Source organism: Physeter macrocephalus, chromosome 4 (genome assembly GCF_002837175.3).
Source record: "Physeter macrocephalus isolate SW-GA chromosome 4, ASM283717v5, whole genome shotgun sequence".
Taxonomy (NCBI): Eukaryota; Metazoa; Chordata; class Mammalia; order Artiodactyla; family Physeteridae; genus Physeter; species Physeter macrocephalus.
In genome coordinates this window covers 33,860,681-33,883,528 of record NC_041217.1, presented here as the reverse complement: position 1 = coordinate 33,883,528, position 22,848 = coordinate 33,860,681, and the positions used below count along the sequence as shown (strand labels likewise).

The window sequence follows — 22,848 nt, the reverse complement described above, 5'->3', positions numbered from 1 at the left end:
ACACACACACACACACACACACACACACACTTAGAAGAAAACATTAAGGAGTCTAAAACATAGGAAATACTTCAATGCATAAAGCTAACCTTCCTGAAAAAGTACATGTGGCATTACTTCTAAAATGCAAAGGCTATCTTTAGACTTGTATATTTCCACTACTTTATTGAAGATTATAAAAATATATACATTGTATCAAGCCAAAAAGCTTCTGCACAGAGAAGAAAACCATTAACAAAATGAAAAGGCAAGCTGCTGAATGGGAGAAGATATTTGCAAATCATATATCTGATAAGGGGTTAAAATTTTAAATATATTAAGAACTCATACAACTCAACAGCACAATAACTCAATCTGATTACAAAATGGGCAGAGAATCTGAACAGATTTCTTTCCAAAGACGACATACAGATAGGCAACAGGTACAGGAAAAGATGCTCAACATCACTAATTATTAGGGAAATGCAAATCAAAATCACAATGAGGGATCACCTCACACCTTTTAAAATGGTTATTATAAAAAAGATAGGAAATAACAAGTGTTGGCAAGGATGTAAAGAAAAGGAAACCCTTGTGCACTGTTGGTGGGAATATAAATTGGTGCAGCCACAACAGAAAACAGTATGAAGGTTCCTCAAAAAATTAAAAATAGAACTATTATATGGTCCAGCAATTCCACTTTTGAGTATGCACCTGAAGAAGACAAAAATATTAACTCAAAAAGATATGTGTAGGGCTTCCCTGGTGGCGCAGTGGTTGAGAGTCCGCCTGCCGATGCAGGGGACGCGGGTTCGTGCCCCGGTCTGGGAAGATCCCACATGCCGCGGAGCGGCTGGGCCCGTGAGTCATGGCCGCTGGGCCTGCGCGTCCGGAGCCTGTGCTCCGCAACGGGAGAGGCCACAACAGTGAGAGGCCCGCGTACCGCAGGAAAAAAAAAAAAAAGATGAGCAGGTGTTTTCCCCCAAAGGATTTAGCAGTCTTGAGAAAATCTGCCCTAAGAACATTCAGGAGGAGGCAAACTATAGATAAAAGCACACAGGCTAAAAATAATAAGGGATTAAAAAACCAAATACACACAGGATTCTGGTCAAACTCCAATCTAAAAGTTTATACATAATATCAGTCTTGATCAAACTTACCTTTTTCTTGACAGGAGACAGTAATATTAGTTAGGACTCTCACTCCATGAGCTGCAATGCCCCTGTTATTATGGTAACAGCACTCTTGGGCTAATTTGACTAAATCAGAGGATCTAGGGGAAGAACCCACATTTCCTAAACAAGAAGAGAAAAGTAGTACAGATTTAATTCATTTATAGAGTTCAAAAGCAGTTCACTTTATAGGTTCATATTTATCATTTTCAAGAGAAAATCTCTAACAATAAATTTCAACAAAATTTTCTACCTCTACCCCATGATCAATATACATCACCATTTCCTTTTCTCCTGTCAAGGTATCTAGAATAAGTATATGCTAATAGTTTTGTAATGATTAAAATCTAAAATCAATATACTTTCCCACAAAAATATTAATAAAAACTGACTAAAGAATACAGCAAAAGCCAAAACAACTATAGATTGTATCTTGGGCATTCAAATAATCTCTCAATAAAATGGAGTCATTACAAGGCTTCTTGTCAAATAAAACCTTACATTCAAGAGAGGAGAGAAACAAAAGTTTTAAGTTTGCTGTTCCCACTTCAATTGCTGGCACATAGTTATACTACAAAAGGTTTATATAAGAATTTATTATTTTAGAGCTAGAAAGGACCTGGGGATCATCTGATTCAACAACCTATTTTTATAGAAGAAACTGAAGCCTGAAGATTTTAAGCATTTTGCCATGGAGGTCATAAAACCTGTTAGTTATGCACTGGCCTTGTGCTCTACATGTTAAGTTCTATCCTATAGTTGCAGTAACTTTTAAAAGTCACACCTGAAATTCTGTAACATAAGGTTTATGTTGTGAATGTTTTTATTTATAGTAGAGAAGCTCTCAGTTATAAGTGAGTGAGCTTCAGGAAGAATCAGGAGATTAAAGCTCATTCAACTTCTCAGCAGGGTCTCTCATTCCTGTCTTCCTTTCCCCTGCTAATTTTTCCATGATTCCTGTCAACTGCAATCTTTTACACCAAGGGCGATCACATTTTGTGAGGTTTGAAAAGGACACTATTATAAATAACAACAGGCATAAACCAAGACTATCTCAGGCAGTATGGGACATATGGTCACCTTATTGATTTCCAGCTTGACATAAAAGTACTAGCTTAGGTAAAACCTCAGTGCTTTTTAAATAGGCAAAACATTTGAAAGATGAACCTATGAGTTCTCTTTATAAAACCATGGAAATTGTAATTTCCTCCATTCTTTTTCTTGCCCATGTGATATGGACAATGCAGACTCATCTATAAATTTACAAACATGTTTTGGAACTTACTTTTTTTTCTCATCAAGATATTAAAGAAAACTTGGGGAGAAAAACAGAAAAACCCAAAGAAAATAACAAAAATCATCCCCAAACCCACAAACCAGCATGACCTTATTATTAACTTTCAGGAATACTTTAAAAAATCTTTTTCCCCCATGCACACCAATACAATTTAAAAATTCATATATAATCAGGATAAGTAGATACTTCCAATTTCTACCTTTAAAATATAATATTTGTGAGCATTTTTCTGTGTCAATTGTTTTTGGAATAAAATTATTATTTTCAATTTTTTTACTTAGAAACAATTTACTAAGATAAATTCACAGGGTTCAAAAGGTTCAACCAATAGCAGAAAAAGGTAGAAAGTCAGTAAGAGAAAAGTCTTCCTCATGCACCTAATGTCATATTTCTTGTGCATCATTCCAAAGAGTATAAAACAACAAAAAACTTTAGCCTTAAGTCTGTTATGTAAGCAAGCTCCTCACAGGGCATTAACAAACGCATTTTGGAGTTAAATCATATTAAACAGACAACTAGGAAAGCATTATTGAACTGGGGTAAAGTTTTATTTTAATCATTTTCCAGAAGGATAACATATGCCTAAAAGGAAGCACATGACATTTGCTTTTAAAATTTACCACCGCTTGGCCTTTGAAATATACTTAAATCCAAAGGGCATTTTAAGTCAGACATACAAAAGCAAACCAGCTATTTTAAGCACCCTCAAAAATACTGTTTCATCCACATATAATGCAAAAAAGGGCAAATCGAGAAAAACTACAGCGTTAAGATCAAAGATGCAAGATTTCATTATCTTACGAATTAGTTAAGAAATCATTTTCAAAGAAATTCCTAACATATAACCATGTGAAATTGACACCTTTCCTGATTTAAAGCTTTACAGAGGAAACGACTTGAAATATCAACATGAATAAAGGATTAGCATGTTATCCATATATTATCTCCTTTCTTCTCTTTACCTGAAGCTATGCTGAAGTAATGTTTGACGGCGATGGTCCCTGACAGCGTGGAAAGAACAGACAACATCCCAAGTTTCAAGCTGTCATAAGGAGTTTGGAGGGCACATTCACAGAGTGACTGAAATGCAGTAGAGAAAGGAATACAGAAGTTAAAACATGAGTATACCTTAAAATTGTCTACTCGTTTTAAATTTTCTAGCCTTTAGAAAAATTATATCCTTTTTTCCATGATAAAAAACTTCAAACTGCCACAGCCAAGAGGAACCTTAGGAGACACATTAGCTAAATATAATGTTATATCCTACATGGGATCTGGAACAAAAAAAAGACACTGGGTAAAAACTAAAGAAATCAGAACAGAGTATGAGCTTTGGTTAATAATAATAATGTACCAATACTGGTTCACTGAGTGTAACAAATATACCATACTCATGTAAAATATCAATAATTGGGGAAACTGGATGTGGGTATGTGGGAGTCCTTTGTACTACGGTCTCCATTTTTCTGTAGATCTATACCTATTCTAAAAAATAAAGTTTATTAAAAAAAAGTCATCATGAATGACTTTTTATTAAGATCACTATGAATTATGTACTGTTTAGTCCTCACAAGCAGAACCTCCAATATATTTTGCTTATCTGACAGATATTAGTTCATATGTATATATGTGTGTGTGTATATATATATATGTATATATATATATATATATTTTTTTTTTTTTTTAAATAAGAGAGTGTAGCATTCTATCTAGCTAATAAGTGAGTGAGCTATCTATCTATCCTCCTCCATTTCAGGTCATTTACTCTCCGCTTGACTAAGGTGATCTGAAGTATTACCAAAATCAAGATGCTAGGTTTTTTTTCACTGTAGTTAACCTTGAATATGTGTTCCTAGTACAGTGAGTCTTGGTTCATCCTGTACACTTACTCTTAGGACTCTATAACATTACTGCATGTAATGTAAATGGTCAAATAACTGTCCTGTTAAATTAAACCAACTCCCATTCTCTCACAAAGACAAAGTTTCAGAAAATGAGCAAAATTGAAAGACTAGGGGAACAATTAAAAATAAAATTTCAGGGACTTCCCTGGCGGTCCAGTGGTTAAGACTCTGTGCTTCCACTGCAGGGGGCGTGGGACTGATCCCTGGTTGGGGAACTAAGATCCGCAGGCCACATGGCGTGGCCAAAAAAAGAAGAAATTTTAAAAAAGTCATGTGGCCAAAAAAATAAGAAATTTTTTTAAAAAGAAAGAAAACATTCTTCAATAAAATAAAATAAAATTTCAGAAAGGGTTAAACAATAAATTTAATATGACCCCGATAAAAATATCAACAGATCTTGGGGGGAGGGGAGAACTTAGATAACCTGTTTACAAATCAGAAAATATGCAGAAAATTCTGACAAAGTATAAGGACAAACAAAACAAGCCTTACCAAATATTAAAATGTAACCTATAGGAATAAAATAAGTTTCTCCCACTTGTGGACAGAAATCAAAAGAGAACTCGTCCCAGAAATAGATTCAAATACACACAGAATTTAATATATGATAATGGCATTTACTATTCAATACGCAGTTCAAGGGCAACTGGCCAGTCATCTGGATAAAAAACTTGATTCTTGTTTCCTTTTTATGGCAAATGAAAAACAAAACTGTAAAAAGTACTAAGATTTAACATGGGAAAAGAAAAAGTGAAAAGATAAGTGCCAAAATTGGGGAAAAAAACTTATGTAAGATCAACAAAGGCCCAATAATCTTTATAAAAAGTTCTTAGTAATAAATAGGCAAGCAGCCCAAAAGAAAAATCAGTAGTTCACAGAATTTATATAAATGTTTTAAAAATATAAGACGTTAAACCTCACTCATAATTTGAAAAATTTAAATTAAAATGAGTTGCTTTCACCAATCTGATTGGCCAAGATTAAAGTTTAATAATACATAACACTGAAAACAGCGTGGGGGAAATAGGAACTCACACACTGCTGATAGAAAGCTAAAAGGGTGTAAATCTCATTGATGGGTAATTGGCAATAAATATAAAAAATTTTTTAACATATATATATATCACTGATATATATATATATCAAATTCCTCTTTTAGAAATTTATGTTCACAAAGGCAACTTTTTTTAACAAACTCGTCAATGGAGCAATGTAAATGGCAACAGCAAAAATACTGGAAACAACTCTAACGTCCAGCAGTGTGGGACTGGGAATAAAGAGAGAGTACCACACAGCTGGTAAAAGAATGCAGTAGATTTATGTGCTAATATGAGATGTTCCCAAGATGCATTCTTTTTTTTTTTTAAATTTATTGTATTTTTGGCTGCGTTGGGTCTTCATTGATGTGTGCAGGCTCTTCTCTAGTTGTGGTGAGCAGGGCCCACTCTTCATTGCGGTGGGCGGGCTTCTCATTGTGGCAGCTTCTCTTGTTGTGGAGCATGGGCTCTAGGCGCATGAACCTCAGCAGCTGTGGCACTCAGGTTCAGTAGTTGTGGCTCACGGGCTCTAGAGCGCAGGCTCAGCAGTTGTGGCGCACGGGCCTAGTTGCACCGTGGCATGTGGGATCCTCCGGGACCAGGGCTCAAACCTGTGTCCCCTGCAATGGCAGGTGGGTTCTTAACCACTGCGCCACCAGGGAAGCCCCCCCAAGATGCATTCTTAAGTGACAAGAAGTTCTTAACATGCATAGAGTATATGTGCATTTGTACAGAAAAAAGATGGGACATACACATGCTTGCGTGTGGATGAAAAAATTCAGGAAGGATACCTAAGAAACTAGTAACAGTGATCACCTCTACAGAGGAGACCTGAGGGGAAGAGATGGAAGACACTTATATTTTTCTCACTGCACACCTATGAACTCTGTTTTTTATCACGTGCATGTATACTTTTTCAATTGAAAGAAAAACTTAGTTAATAACAAAAATAGCAGCAGCAGCAAACATTACTGTGGAAGGCATGGAAATGGACTTGAAACACAAAGTAGGTTTTTGGTAATGGAAGGGAAGACAGTCTATGTGATACAAACAAGAACTGGGGCAATAAGGCCAGAATATGAAGTGTTTATTTGCGGTAAGAGGAGATATATCCAAAAGGCATGAAGGGTAAGAGAGAGAAATATTGAGTAGGGAAGATTAGGCCAGATTCTAGAGGGCCTTGAATGTTAGGCAGAGTAATTTAAACAGGATGAGAAAGGATAAAGGAAGCCACTGGAAAGGAATAACGTCATCTAAAGTGTTAGGAAGATTATTCTGGCAATGGTAAACAGAACAAGTTAACAAAGAAAGTTGAGAGGTAAGGAGCCATCCTGTAGCTTATGGCAGTAATCCAAGCAGGTGGTGATTGGTGATGGCCTGAACTAAAACTCGGTGGCAGGAATAGAGAGTAGAGGATAAATATGAGAGACATTTTGAAGGAGACTGTATATGAGGGAATGAACAAGAAGGATACAATTATTATTATAAAATTTCAAAACTGATGACCAGAGAATGTTGGTTCCATTTACAAAGACTGAGAATTTATGCGGATAAACTAATTTTTGAGTAAGAACAGAAAACAGAAAAGAGATATGAAGTCCAAGAGGAAATATCCACCAGGCATTTGGAATCTGAGATGTCGCAGATTTTTAACTGGAAGACTCTCATTAGAATTCTGGCTTTGCCGCTCACCATCTCTGTGATCTGAGCCAATTACTGAAATCTTTGAGTCTCAACTTCTTTGTCTGTAAAATGGGGGTAAAGATTTATACAGAATTTATACATCTCTGGAAAAACATTTTAAAAATTAGACACTGGTTGCCACTGGGCAAAGGAGCTGAGTGGACGGCAGAAAAGTGGGAATATTTTACTATATAGCCTTTTGTAGCATTTGAATTTTGACACATGAATATACTGGCAAAGAAAGGAAGTGAAGTTTAAAATAAAAGACGGGCGGTGACATCTATTGTCTGTAAGATTAAACAGCTACTGAGAGTCAAAGCACTTCACAACCTCTGCAAGCTACTATGCTGGAGAGCAACTGAGCTCAGGTAAGAGGACTAGATTGTTAGAGGACGCATGTGCTTATATTAAGGGAAGCCCTCAGAGTGGCAGAGAAGAAATGGAAGAAAGAGCTTAGACTGAATTCAACTCAAAGATTCAACTCTCAGGAAAAGGGGGAGTGAAGAATCCAGAGAAGGTGCAGTTCAGAGAGTGGGAAGAGTAAGTGAGGACAGTTAAGGACCAAAGAAGGGGGAGGCTGACAGTGTCCAATGTATCAAAAGGAAAGATGATAAAGGCAGAAAAAGGCTCTGGATTTAGCATTAAGAAGAACACTGGTGATCTTTTAAGCAACTAAGCAAAGTAATAAGGAAACAGACCTATAAGCAAGTGTGTTAAAGAAAGAGTAGGGAATGAAGATATAAAAGCAGATATAGATGCTATTTTTGAAGTTCACAAGAAAACTTTTACAAAAGAAAAAAAAAGTCATTGCCATTAGGTAATATTACAGTTTTAATTTATTTATTTAAATACATAGGCTACTTCCATTTATCCACTTTTTACTGCCTAAACTGTTCTGCCTTGTACTGTTAGTTTGTACTTGGGAATAAAATTATTAACCAAATAGCCCCATAGGTTATGTCCTGTATTTACACATAATCAAAATTATGTCTTATAAAGTGCTCTATGTATAACAGATATTTAAACCTTTGGGATAATCAAGAAGGTTGAGACATGTTACATAAGATGATATTAATAATTTTAAAGAAGAAAAGATTTACCATTTAAAAAATTGAACAACGTGTTAGAAAATCTATAAAATTATCTACAGTGTTATCTTCTCATTTCTGTCACTTTGCACAGTATTGGATACCTAAAATGCTCTCTGCAATTACATACTGGTTTAAAGGTCCATTAATTCAATGTAGTCAGCTTAACGGAGCACACCAAAGTTCCCCAGAAATAGCACATCAGTCATATTTCAACGATGAAATATGGTTCAAGTTTCTGTTTCAAGGATGCTACCTATTACAAAATTGTTCTTACCAGGACCACTTTTCAAATAAACAAAAAGGAAAAATCTAACTCTTCAAATGGAGCCCCCTTTCTCACACACCACCACTGTCACTGTCACTGACTATTTGGTCTGAATTTCTCTCTCCAGGCTGGTTTAACTCACTGATCAACTGAGGCTCTGTCCTGAATTACTGTTTTCTGGGTCAGCTCCTAAATGGGGGTTTCTCCTCTACTCTAGAATGGGACTGGCCACCAGGGATGTGTTCCAGAAAAGCATGGCAAAAAGTTGATAATCTTCAAAATAAAGAAAAATGTCATGTTAATAGTACTCTGTGAAGGGGATTAAGAGGTACAAACTCTCAGTCATATAATAAGTCACGGCATATGATGTACAGCATAAGAAACATGGTCAATAATACTGTAGTAACTCTGTATGAGGACAAATGGTTACTAGATTTATTGTGGTGATCATTTCATAATGTATTTAAATATTGAATCACTATGTTATACACCTGAAACTAATATAATATTGTATGTTAACCATACTTCAATTAAAAATAAATAAACAAAAGTACTCTGCCAGAGACATAATACCTCTAAATTTTCTATGTCTCCACTGTACTAACTACAAAAAGAAAAAGATTATTAAAAGAGCTAATTCTCATGTTTAACTTGTCATTCCTCCTAGGATCAGGTAAGATACAATCAGAAATCTTAGGAGAGATCAAGTCAAAAATAAAATTATGTCTTTGAGAATACCCAGAACAAATAATCTTTTGCTGTGTAACAGACAGGTTGCATAAATCAACCTCTTCAGATAAGACAATAACACCAGAATAGTGTCAACTATTAATATTGATCAACACAAATGGATATTATAGCAAGACATATAAAAAAAATCCAAAGAGAAATACAAACACATGAAAAAATATTTTTGTTCCTATGAAATTATTTGTTTTTGACTACCTTAACAATAATACGCTATCCTTGGGCCTTGATTTAGGCCCTTCCTTCCTTCAGGTTTTTAAGACTTTCGGAATGAAAGTATTTCCTTTAAACCTGGAATATCTGATTACAGGTGGAAATTATAATACCTACCAACACACCCGTAAAAATAGCAATAGAATGCACACAATTTGCACCTGAAATACCAAAAACTCAATCAGCAGTGATAAGACTGGCTGAGAGGAAGAAAGGAAGGAAAGAATGAAGAAAGAAAAGAAGGAGGGAGGAAAACCTTGAAGAAAAATAATTACTCTTGGTGACTGAGAGTAAAATTTAAATTTGAAATCAACAAGCTATTACGTTGTAAAGGTTAAATCATTAGAACTGTTTTCTTCTGCTCTATTTCAATATTTTCAAAAATACACCCAGGCTTTGAAAAAATGATTATTTGACCACATCCATTTAATTAAAATCAATATGCTCAGATTTCAGGCACAGTGGGAAAAAATTCTTTGTGGGAGAGACAAATATTTAATAACATTTATTTTCAATTAAAAAGAACTAAAGAAAAAAGCCACAAGAAAGATAAAGATAAGACATTTTGAAGGAGACTGTATATGAGGGAATGAACAAGAAGAAGGATATTATTATTATAAAATTTCAAAACTGATGACCAGAGAATGTTGGTTCCATTTACAAAGACTGAGAATTTATGCGGATAAACTAATTTTTGAGTAAGAACAGAAAACAGAAAAGAGATATGAAGTCCAAGAGGAAATATCCACCAGGCATTTGGAATCTGAGATGTCGCAGATTTTTAACTGGAAGACTCTCATTAGAATTCTGGCTTTGCCGCTCACCATCTCTGTGATCTGAGCCAATTACTGAAATCTTTGAGTCTCAACTTCTTTGTCTGTAAAATGGGGGTAAAGATTTATACAGAATTTATACATCTCTGGAAAAACATTTTAAAAATTAGACACTGGTTGCCACTGGGCAAAGGAGCTGAGTGGACGGCAGAAAAGTGGGAATATTTTACTATATAGCCTTTTGTAGCATTTGAATTTTGACACATGAATATACTGGCAAAGAAAGGAAGTGAAGTTTAAAATAAAAGACGGGCGGTGACATCTATTGTCTGTAAGATTAAACAGCTACTGAGAGTCAAAGCACTTCACAACCTCTGCAAGCTACTATGCTGGAGAGCAACTGAGCTCAGGTAAGAGGACTAGATTGTTAGAGGACGCATGTGCTTATATTAAGGGAAGCCCTCAGAGTGGCAGAGAAGAAATGGAAGAAAGAGCTTAGACTGAATTCAACTCAAAGATTCAACTCTCAGGAAAAGGGGGAGTGAAGAATCCAGAGAAGGTGCAGTTCAGAGAGTGGGAAGAGTAAGTGAGGACAGTTAAGGACCAAAGAAGGGGGAGGCTGACAGTGTCCAATGTATCAAAAGGAAAGATGATAAAGGCAGAAAAAGGCTCTGGATTTAGCATTAAGAAGAACACTGGTGATCTTTTAAGCAACTAAGCAAAGTAATAAGGAAACAGACCTATAAGCAAGTGTGTTAAAGAAAGAGTAGGGAATGAAGATATAAAAGCAGATATAGATGCTATTTTTGAAGTTCACAAGAAAACTTTTACAAAAGAAAAAAAAAGTCATTGCCATTAGGTAATATTACAGTTTTAATTTATTTATTTAAATACATAGGCTACTTCCATTTATCCACTTTTTACTGCCTAAACTGTTCTGCCTTGTACTGTTAGTTTGTACTTGGGAATAAAATTATTAACCAAATAGCCCCATAGGTTATGTCCTGTATTTACACATAATCAAAATTATGTCTTATAAAGTGCTCTATGTATAACAGATATTTAAACCTTTGGGATAATCAAGAAGGTTGAGACATGTTACATAAGATGATATTAATAATTTTAAAGAAGAAAAGATTTACCATTTAAAAAATTGAACAACGTGTTAGAAAATCTATAAAATTATCTACAGTGTTATCTTCTCATTTCTGTCACTTTGCACAGTATTGGATACCTAAAATGCTCTCTGCAATTACATACTGGTTTAAAGGTCCATTAATTCAATGTAGTCAGCTTAACGGAGCACACCAAAGTTCCCCAGAAATAGCACATCAGTCATATTTCAACGATGAAATATGGTTCAAGTTTCTGTTTCAAGGATGCTACCTATTACAAAATTGTTCTTACCAGGACCATTTTTCAAATAAACAAAAAGGAAAAATCTAACTCTTCAAATGGAGCCCCCTTTCTCACACACCACCACTGTCACTGTCACTGACTATTTGGTCTGAATTTCTCTCTCCAGGCTGGTTTAACTCACTGATCAACTGAGGCTCTGTCCTGAATTACTGTTTTCTGGGTCAGCTCCTAAATGGGGGTTTCTCCTCTACTCTAGAATGGGACTGGCCACCAGGGATGTGTTCCAGAAAAGCATGGCAAAAAGTTGATAATCTTCAAAATAAAGAAAAATGTCATGTTAATAGTACTCTGTGAAGGGGATTAAGAGGTACAAACTCTCAGTCATATAATAAGTCACGGCATATGATGTACAGCATAAGAAACATGGTCAATAATACTGTAGTAACTCTGTATGAGGACAAATGGTTACTAGATTTATTGTGGTGATCATTTCATAATGTATTTAAATATTGAATCACTATGTTATACACCTGAAACTAATATAATATTGTATGTTAACCATACTTCAATTAAAAATAAATAAACAAAAGTACTCTGCCAGAGACATAATACCTCTAAATTTTCTATGTCTCCACTGTACTAACTACAAAAAGAAAAAGATTATTAAAAGAGCTAATTCTCATGTTTAACTTGTCATTCCTCCTAGGATCAGGTAAGATACAATCAGAAATCTTAGGAGAGATCAAGTCAAAAATAAAATTATGTCTTTGAGAATACCCAGAACAAATAATCTTTTGCTGTGTAACAGACAGGTTGCATAAATCAACCTCTTCAGATAAGACAATAACACCAGAATAGTGTCAACTATTAATATTGATCAACACAAATGGATATTATAGCAAGACATATAAAAAAAATCCAAAGAGAAATACAAACACATGAAAAAATATTTTTGTTCCTATGAAATTATTTGTTTTTGACTACCTTAACAATAATACGCTATCCTTGGGCCTTGATTTAGGCCCTTCCTTCCTTCAGGTTTTTAAGACTTTCGGAATGAAAGTATTTCCTTTAAACCTGGAATATCTGATTACAGGTGGAAATTATAATACCTACCAACACACCCGTAAAAATAGCAATAGAATGCACACAATTTGCACCTGAAATACCAAAAACTCAATCAGCAGTGATAAGACTGGCTGAGAGGAAGAAAGGAAGGAAAGAATGAAGAAAGAAAAGAAGGAGGGAGGAAAACCTTGAAGAAAAATAATTACTCTTGGTGACTGAGAGTAAAATTTAAATTTGAAATCAACAAGCTATTACGTTGTAAAGGTTAAATCATTAGAACTGTTTTCTTCTGCTCTATTTCAATATTTTCAAAAATACACCCAGGCTTTGAAAAAATGATTATTTGACCACATCCATTTAATTAAAATCAATATGCTCAGATTTCAGGCACAGTGGGAAAAAATTCTTTGTGGGAGAGACAAATATTTAATAACATTTATTTTCAATTAAAAAGAACTAAAGAAAAAAGCCACAAGAAAGATAAAGATAAATCAGAACAAAAAACTTCAGGGAAGATATGGTATACTGAAGAAATACTTGTAAGCTGTGAAATCAACAAAACAGTTAACACGTAAGTAACCATTATTGTGGTTGTGAAGTTCAATGCAAATATTATTTAAAAAATTTCATACGATAACTGCGTAGTATAAAAAAAGTAACTGGTAATTAAATTTCAGATTATTTTAACAACATACGGGGGAGGAGGGAATGAAGGGGAGTAGAAAAGAGGAGAATTTAAGTCTGCTAAAATTTGCAACATTTCAACCACCATACTTTTCATTCTTAATAGAGATACACAAGTTCTTATATTAATATATTAAATACAGAGGTAGGTAAAGTAAGAATAATGTTAAATTACCATGCTAAAATCTTTTTAATTCACTAGAGAATAAAGGAACAGTGAAAACTTGATCAAAATAACAAAGTAATGAAACAAAGGAAACAAAAAAGGACACATTGTAAACAGTCTAAAATAAGACTGTTTATAAAAGAAGTACAAAAACTCAGTTACATCAATAAATGTAAATAAGTTACACTACTAAAAAAGACTCAGATTAAGTTTAAAGAGGTAAATCTAATTATATGCTATTTATAAGAATCAAACCTAAATGACAGAGAAAGGTTGAGGATAACAAAATTGGCAAAGACCTGATAGATATGTGGAAAGAAAAATAAACAAGAGGCAATATTAATATTACATAAAGAACTTGAGGCCAAAATAGCTTTAAATAGGAGAGAGGATTCTTTTACATTAATACAAGTTCTATCTGTGGAACAAGATAGCATTAAGATTTTTAAATTAAAATGGTTACATATAAATTGGCATGAGAAGCTAATGAATATCAAAACTTCACAGATCAAAAAGAGAAACTAACTTAAGATATAGTATACTTGAGTAGTATCAATAAGATTCATACAGTTTTATACTGAAATATATATTAATAATATATAGTAACATAATATATATATTATTTATCTGTATTACTTAATATATATATTACATTATACAGAAAATATACCATCTTTTCAAATTCTATGAACTGTTTACAAAAAATGATCCTACACTGCGCCACAAAGAAACCGTAAAATTAGGAATAACAAAAGGTTAGCAACAACAAAAATTCCATCTACAAATATAAAAAGCTTATCACATCAAAAACAGAAACTTCCAGTCATAAGAAAAATAAGTACTAGGGATGTAATGCACAACATGATGACTGTAGTTAACACTGCTGTACGATATATAGGAAGACTGTTACCGTAAATCTTAAGAGTCCTCATCACAAGGAAAAAAAAATTTTTTTCTTGTTTTTCTTTTTATCTATATGAGATGATGGATGCTAACTAAACTTAGTGTGTTAATCATTTCATAATATTTGTAAGTCAAACCATTATGCTTAAACTTATGTATGTGATGTATGTCAGTTACATCTTAATAAATGGGATAAAAGAAGAATAAGAAAAAAGGGGATAAAAACATTATTTAAACTAATTCCATGGTCAAAGAGGAAATCAAAACTGCTCTCACGGAAACTAAAAGAACAAAATCATTTACAATACAGTCGCCCCTCAGTATCTGCAGGGGTTCCAGGACCCCCCACTCCCTGCTGCGGATACCAAAATCTACAGATGCTCAAATACTACTGGTGTAGTATTTGCATATAAATTGCATACGCACATCCTCCCACATACTTTAAATCATCTCTAGATTACTTATAATACCTAACACAATGTAAATGCTATGTAAATAATTGCTGGCAGTTGGCAAATTCAAGTTTTGCTTTTGGGGACTTCCTGGGATTTTTTTTGGAATACTTTTTTGAGTCATTGATGGTTGGCTGAATCAGCAGATGTGATACAGAGGGATGATTCTGCAACCAAAAACCATGAAACACCTAGGAATATCTCACAGAATATGAGCAAAATTTGTACACTGAAAACTAAAAACCACTGATGAGAAATTGAGGAAGATCTAAATAAATGGAGAGATATGCCATGTTCATAGATTAGAAAACTCAATACTATTAAGATGTCAATTCTTTCCAAATTGATCTATAGATGCAAATACCAATCAAAATCCTAGCAGACTTTTTTGTAGAAATTGACAAATTGGTTTGAAATTTTGTATGGAAAGGCAAAGGACCGAGAACATCCAAAATAAAGAAATACAAAGGTAGAGGACTCACACTACCTGATGCCAAGACTTACAGAATTCCAAGCTACAGAAATCAAAATTGTGTGCTATTGGCTTAAGAACAGATACACGGACAAAAGGAACAGAACAGAATCCAGAAATAGACCTGTATGGATAAGGTCAACTCATTTTCAACAAAGATGCTAAGGTAATTCACAGAGAAAGGATAGTCTTTTTAACAAATGGTGCTGGAACACCTGGCTATCCAAACATACCTCGATTGCTACCTTGCACCATATACAAGAGTCAACTCAAAATGGATTACATAGAGCTAAAGATAAAAGTTAAAACTATAAAACTTCTAGAAGAAAATATATGAGAAAATCTTTGAGACTTTGGGTTAGGTAAAGACTTCCTAGATAAAAAACAAAAATACAACCCCAAAAGGAAAAAAAAAAATTGATAAACTGTATTTCATCAAAACAAAAAAACTTCTGTTCTTCAAAAGATACTGTATTCAAGGCACATACTGGCAGAAAATATCTGCAAAATACACATCTGATAAAAGTACTTGTATCTGGAATATATAAGGAGCTCAGTAACAAGAAGAAAACCTAAAAAAAAAAAGCATAAAAGATTAGAGCAGGCACTTCACTAAAGAAGAGATCTGGATGACAAGCCTATAAGATGTTTAACATCATTTGTCATTAGGGAAACGCAAATTAAAACCACGATGGGATACCACTACACAACTATTCAAAAGGCTAAAATTACAAAACCATACAATAAAAAGTGCTAGCAAGGATAAAGAACTACAACTCATACATTGCCGGTGAGTATGTAAAATGGTACAGCCATTATAGAAAACAGTTTGGCAGTTTCTTACAAAGTTAAACATACATTTACCACACAACCCAACAATTCTACTCCTAGGTATTTACCCAAGAAATGTCCTACAAAGATCTGTACAATAGAAGCTTTATTTATAATAGCAAAAAAAAAAAAAAACCCCAAAACTGGAAACGATTCAAATGTCCATGAAGCCATCAACGGATAAATAAACTATGGTCCATACACTAGGATACTACTCAGCAGTAAAAGAGAACAAACTACTGCTTCATGTAACAACATGAATGAATTATGCTAAGCATTATGTTAAGCAAAAGAAGCCTACCCAAAAGGCTATATATTGTATGATTCCATTTATATTTTGGAAAGGCAAAACTATAGGGATAGAAATCAGTTCAGTACTAGTCAGGGGTTAGGGGAAAGACTGACTAGAGGGGCCTGAAGGAACTCTGGAGTGATTTGAAAATGTTCTATATCACAATTGTGGTGGTAGTTACACAACTGTATACATCTGTCAAAATTTGAACTGCATATCTAGAACTGTATACCTAGAAAAGTTTCTGTAAATAAATTATACCACAAAATCTGACTTAAAAAGTGCATTTCAAATTAATGGCAATGGGAACACTGAAAGTTGTAATTTATGGAATGTGGCCAACCTGCACTAAGAGGAAAATTAATAGCCTTAAGTGCTTTCATTATTAAACAGAAGAATAAAAATAAACGTACCAACCACTTGAAAGGCACAAGAGAGCCATGCTTCTGGCAAGAAAAGGGGAATATAAACACAAACACAATAGTAAGAATAAAATAAAGATAAAACTTTAAACATGGAGATAGTAAAAATTATAAAGGTTCTTTATACTGATACTAATGAATCTGCAAAATAAATTAAATGGAAAACAAATTATCAAAACAGATTCAAGAGGTAGAAAACTTTGATAAGGCAATAACCATGTAAGTAATTGGAAATATTCTCAAAACTCTATCCCTGGAAGAAGTTCCAGGTTCAGATGGACTTATGGCACTTTTAAAGATATACCCTCAGAAGACAGAAAATTCTTACGTCATAGCTCTTAACCATTTCAGAGCATGGAAAGGGCAACTATTTACACTGCATTTACATTTTATTTATAACTACTTACATAATATTTGCATTGTATTAGGTATTGTAAGTAATCTAAAGATGATTTAAAGTATATAGGAGGATATACATAGGTTATATGCAAAAACTATACCATTTTATATAAGGAACTTGAGCATCTGAGGATTTTGGTATTCAGCAGGGGGTACTGGAACCAATCCCCCAAAGATGTCAAGGGACAACTGTATAGCAGTTAAAGGAAAAAAACATGCAACCACATGTACGAGTCTCATCAGTATAATGTCGAGCAAAAGAAGTAAAAACAAACAAAACTAAACAATATTTTTAGGGAGGCATATATATAGGTTGTAAAGCTATAAAGAGCAAAGAAATAATTATCACAAAGGTCAAGAGTGGTTTCCATTGGGTGGGTATTAAGGCTCTGATCAGAGAGAACCATGTGAGAGAAGGAAGCAGGGTTCTGTGATTTTGCAGTGTTCTCTTTCTAGCTGGATGGTGGTTACATGGGTTTTGATTTACAATTATTATTTAAACTATTAAATATACATTGTACATACTTTTTTGTATGTGTGATTTATCTCAAAATAAGGAAAGAAATGAGACAGAATAATACAGTGCTCTCACTTGGTTTGGTTCCCTAAGTGACTGAGCACTTTCTCTTCTTGGATAATATGTTTAGTAGAAAAAAACACCAGAGGACAGAGCTCTCTTAATTCTTAATTAAGTCCTCTTAAGAAGTTCTCTTAAGCATATTAAGTCTCTCTGAACCCTAATTTGCTCATCTATTAAGTGCAAATACTAATTACTGTCCTTAAATCTTGGGATATTTGTGACTATCAATCATAATATACCAAAACATGTTTAGAAAATTGCAAACAAAAAAACACAGCAGCTCAGTTTTCATAATCTGAAATTCAGAGGTTTTTGTTACACTAGCTATGATCATACCAAGAGATAATAAAATCCATGAAAGTAAGATTTATTTCTGACAATTTTCCATTTCACTTTAAGCAGCATTTTTTTAAAAGTGGTGCATTTGTCATCAGTGATGGGTAAACAAATAGGGTTCCACTTTGAGAAAAAATAAATATAAAACATTAATTTAACCTAGGAAATGCTATAAAAGATGTCACATTAAAAGTCTAGAGATTGAGATCTGTTCTTGTATTTACAAAAGAAAACTTAAGAATGTCTTTTCCTCTGTGTGAAAAGGAGAAATACAGTTCGCTAAGTTACCCATCTAGTACCTTTCTCTAATGAATACAGTCAGCACCAAAACTGTTCTCCCTAAATTGAGTAAAGGAGACAAGAATAAAATAAACAATTTAACTGGGCTTCTCAATTAGCCTTGGTGCTGCTATGGGACAATTAAAAATAAACTGAGAGGCAAGTCTAATTCACTAAAACAAACCTAAACATTAAAGGATGTAAATTTTTCAATAACTAAGTAATATCTTTGAATGGTGACACAGCTAGACTTATCATGGTGATCATTTTGAAATGTATAGAAAAAGATTACTATGTTGTGTAACAGGAACTAACACAGTGTTGTAGCTCAGTTATACTTCAAAAGCAAGCACACAAACAAACTCATAGAAAAAGAGATCAGATTTGTGGTTACCAGAGGCAGGGGGTAGTTGGATGAAAGCAGCCAAAAGGCACAAACTTCCAGTTATAAGATAAATAAGTACCAGGAATGTAATGTATAGCATGATAAATATAATTAACACTGCTGTTAAGTTATGTATGAAAGTTGTTAAGAAAGTAAATTCTAAGAGTTCTTATCACACAAAAAAATATTTTTTAAATTCTTTAATTTTGTATCTATGAGATGATGGATGTTCACTAAACTTATTGTGTAATAATTTCATGATGTAAGTCAAATCATTACACTGTATACCTAAAACTTATACAATGCTCTGTCAATTTTATCTCAATAAAACTGGAAAAAAAAAGAAAGGGATAAAAAGAAAGAAGTTTTATATATTTACTTTGCCACTTTTAACTTCTGCCACCAATATCAACAATGCTCTTAGAAATTTTTTAGATTGAAACACTTAGAAAAAGACAAAGATAATATTGGGTTGGCCAAAAAGTGCCTTCGGTTTGTAAGTAAAACTAAAAGACACCTTTTTCATTTCCACCAAAAACTTTACTGAACAACATATTCACCCTTTCGTGCCACTACCTTCTGTCATTTTTTAGGCAACTTCATAATTCCATCTTCCCAAAACGTTTTATCTTTTTGAGCAAAGAACTGTTCCAGGTGCCTTTTACAGTCTTCCAGGGAATTGAAATTTTTTCCATTAAGAGAATTTTGTAAAGACCAAAATAAATGGGAATCCGAAGGTGCACTGTCTGGTGAAAACAGCGGATGAGTCAGAACTTCTTAGCCAAGCTGTAACAGTTTTTGCCTGGTCATCAAAGAAACATTCTGTCTTGCATTATCCTGATGAAAGATTAGTCTACTCACTAATTCTAGACACTTTTCGTCGAGTGCTACTTTCAGTTGGTCTAATTGGGAGTAGTACTTGTTGCAATTAATCCTTTGGTTTCCCGGAAGGTGCCTTCTCTGGATGAAGACTGGCCTTTGGTGTGGTTGGCGGTGGTTCCTTTCGCTTGCCCCACGATCTCTTCCGTTCCACATTATTGTACAGTATCCACTTTTCATCGCCTGTCACAATTTGGTTTTTTTTTTTTAACATCTTTATTGCAGTGTAATTGCTTTACAATGTTGTGTTAGTTTCTGCTGTATAACAAAGTGAATCAGCTATACATATACACAATTTATTTTAATAACGGAACGTTTTTGTTACGTTTAAGTAGAGAATCGCATGTGGAAATATAACTTATATGGAACCCAAACATCAAAGCGATTAACATAACCAAGCTAGTGTAAATGATTTTCAATGCTTGATTGGATATTTTGAGTATGTCAGCTATCTTCTGTGAGGTATAATGTTGATTGTTCTCAATTAATGTCTCGATTTGATGGCTATCAACTTCAACTGGGGTATCCAACCGTGGAGCAACGTCCAGCAAGAAATCTCCAGCACAAAACCTCACAAACCACTTTTGACACGTTCAGTTAGTGACAGCACCTTCTCATACACTGCACAAATCTTTTTTTGCGTTTTTACCTTTCTTGAAATAATAAAGCATAATAGGTCAAAAAAGTTGCTTTTTTCTTCCATCTTCAATATTAAAATGGCTACACAAAAATTCACCAATTTTGATAAGTCTTGTATTAAATGTACACTGATATGACAGCTGTCACATACAATCTAACAGAATTGTTTCGAATGAAGTTAAAGACAACTAAATGCCACTAGAGCAATCTTACAGAAAAAAACCAAACAAACCTTTTGGCCAATCCAATATAAAAATGTAAAGCAAAACAATATGCTCTATTATAATGCTATATTATTTTTCTATATAAAATACTGATGTTCAAAGTTCTGCATACCTGAATGTTTTCCCTACTCCAAGTATGTGGTGTTTTACTGGCAAGTAATTTCAGATCTTGAATAGCAAGTCTCTTTACTGCTTTCCTGGGGTCATTCTTTAAATACTGCAATAGAAGCTGAATCTACAAAGGAAATAAGTCACTCCATGAATGATACTGTCACTGAAATTATCATTAGGGATGCAGTGTAAGTTAGTGAAACATACATTTGAGACAGGGCTCATTTCGAATTACAGCCCTGTCATTTATTCGCTATGTGCCCATGTTTGGGCCTCTTTCTCCTCTTGTATAGAAATATACTATCATTTAACTTGCAAGGTTTCAGCACAAGACCTGGCCTCAAACACTCAATTCTTCCCTTTTTTTTCCCCGCCAACTCCATGCTCTGCCACGTACCCCCACCTCCCCCTCATTTCTCTCAAGGCTCCTAAGAATCAGCACTATGAACAGAGGAAAAAAGCAAGCAAAAGGAAATGAAACCTTCTCTGATCTTTATCAGAGAAAGGGATCTTAATGTTATCAAAACTTATGGGTTACTTATTTTTTAGCGTATACTTAACCCACAAGTTTATTGAAAAGGCAATTGAAGAAGATTGACATTACCTGCTTAGGCGTATCAACCAAAGATGAAGCTGCAAGCAGAGTAAAGGTGTGCAAAGAAACAATCACCATTTTGTTGGAAGGATAGGATGTGACTAGCTGTTGTAAGAGCTCACGAGCACTGGACGCCAATATTGCATCATGGTGCATGTGCTGCAGGATAGGGATCAACTTCAGCTTCAAGTCTACTGGCGTGGCTAGACCTAGATACAGAAAGAATGCTTAGAGATTTCTGATCATCATCCTGGATAATAGTTCACAGTTAAAAGGTCTGATTCAATTAGCAAAATGACCATTTAAAAACAAATAGTATACTAGTATTATGGTTATAACATTAAAGATAATTATATACTAGAGCTAATCAACAAGTTCAATAGGTTTTTTTCAAAAGTATGTATCTTGACATTAAGTTGTGGGTGCTTATTAAACTACATGCTGATAGTAGAAAATGCCCTTAAAAGGCACAGTAGAAAGCAGTCATATTTGCTGCCTGTTTCTTCCCAAAGGATACTGAAAGATATACACATACATGTATACATATACACACGTATATGTACAAACTCAATGGCAATTATTTGATTATATTTACAATTTTAATTATTTCCTTCAATTCTAAGTCAAGATCAGGATGTGAACAGACTGCGTATGGAGCAGTTTTGAAACTCTCTGAACTCTGTGTAGCAATGCCTTTCTTTACAGCATACATAGCTGGAACTCCACGAGGATTAATTCCAAAGCATCTTTTCCTGTCAACATTGGAGCTACATAAACAAGTCTTTTCTTCTACAGCACGGCTTTGAGGTGACAGTGAACAAAAAACTGTCAATCATAATGTACTACACATATGTCAAAAGCTAATTTATCTCTGCTGATCGCTGATTTTGCCACTGTGAAGTAACAGTGTGAATACATAAATATCATTTCAACATCCAACAGTGGCTTACATCAACTAAGTCCCTTACTATTTGGCCTCTCTTTGAGTTTAGCCAAAGCAGAGAGTCCCAGGAGATGGGAGGGAGAAGAATGAGGTGAGAGCATTTACTCCCTGGTTTTCTCTCTGCAGGATCATATCAGGCTTATGTTATTATTGTTTTGATTCTTAAGGTACTGAATGCATTTGAATGACCAGTCTATCTTTCAAACTCTTTCTCAATAGCTTCTGCTTTTTCACACTCTTCCTGGTTTTTGTCCTTTCTCAATCTCTTTGTATTCTCCTCTTTATCCACACTTTAATTGCTGGTATTCCTTGGGCTTGGTAATAATATTATCTTCTTACTCTATGTACTTTCCCTGAGTGAGCTTATATAAACCCATGGCTTCTATTACCAGCTATATGCTTTTAAAGACTGCCTCCCCCTCGCCTCCCTGCTCCCTGAACTTCAGATATGTATATCCCATTACCTCTGGTCATCTCCAATGGGATGTCTCAGATGTATTTTATACTTAATACAGCCCAAAGAGAACTTCTGATCTTTACTACGAAATTGCCCCTCCAACTTTTCCCATTTCAGGATATGACAACTCCATCATTACAGCTCCTCAGAACTTGGAGTCTTTCTTGAGTCCCTTATTTCTCTCACACCCACATCCAAATTTATCAACAAA

General features: G+C 34.3%; 1 protein-coding gene across 3 annotated transcripts in view; it reads right to left on the bottom strand.

The window, feature by feature from the left end:
* INTS7 (integrator complex subunit 7) overlaps positions 1 to 22,848 on the bottom strand; it is a 95,968-nt gene that overhangs the window by 50,114 nt on the left and 23,006 nt on the right. For all 3 annotated transcript variants that reach the window (XR_003679407.2, XM_007102635.2, XM_007102636.4), the window contains 4 exons: positions 21,247 to 21,446; positions 20,644 to 20,766; positions 3,411 to 3,528; positions 1,140 to 1,274 (listed from right to left, as the gene is read on the bottom strand). Coding sequence is in view for 2 of the 3 variants with exons in the window: in XM_007102635.2 (XP_007102697.1) it covers positions 1,140 to 1,274; positions 3,411 to 3,528; positions 20,644 to 20,766; positions 21,247 to 21,446 (576 nt within the window). In the remaining variant the exon portion in view is untranslated. The remainder of the gene's footprint in view (positions 1 to 1,139; positions 1,275 to 3,410; positions 3,529 to 20,643; positions 20,767 to 21,246; positions 21,447 to 22,848) is intronic.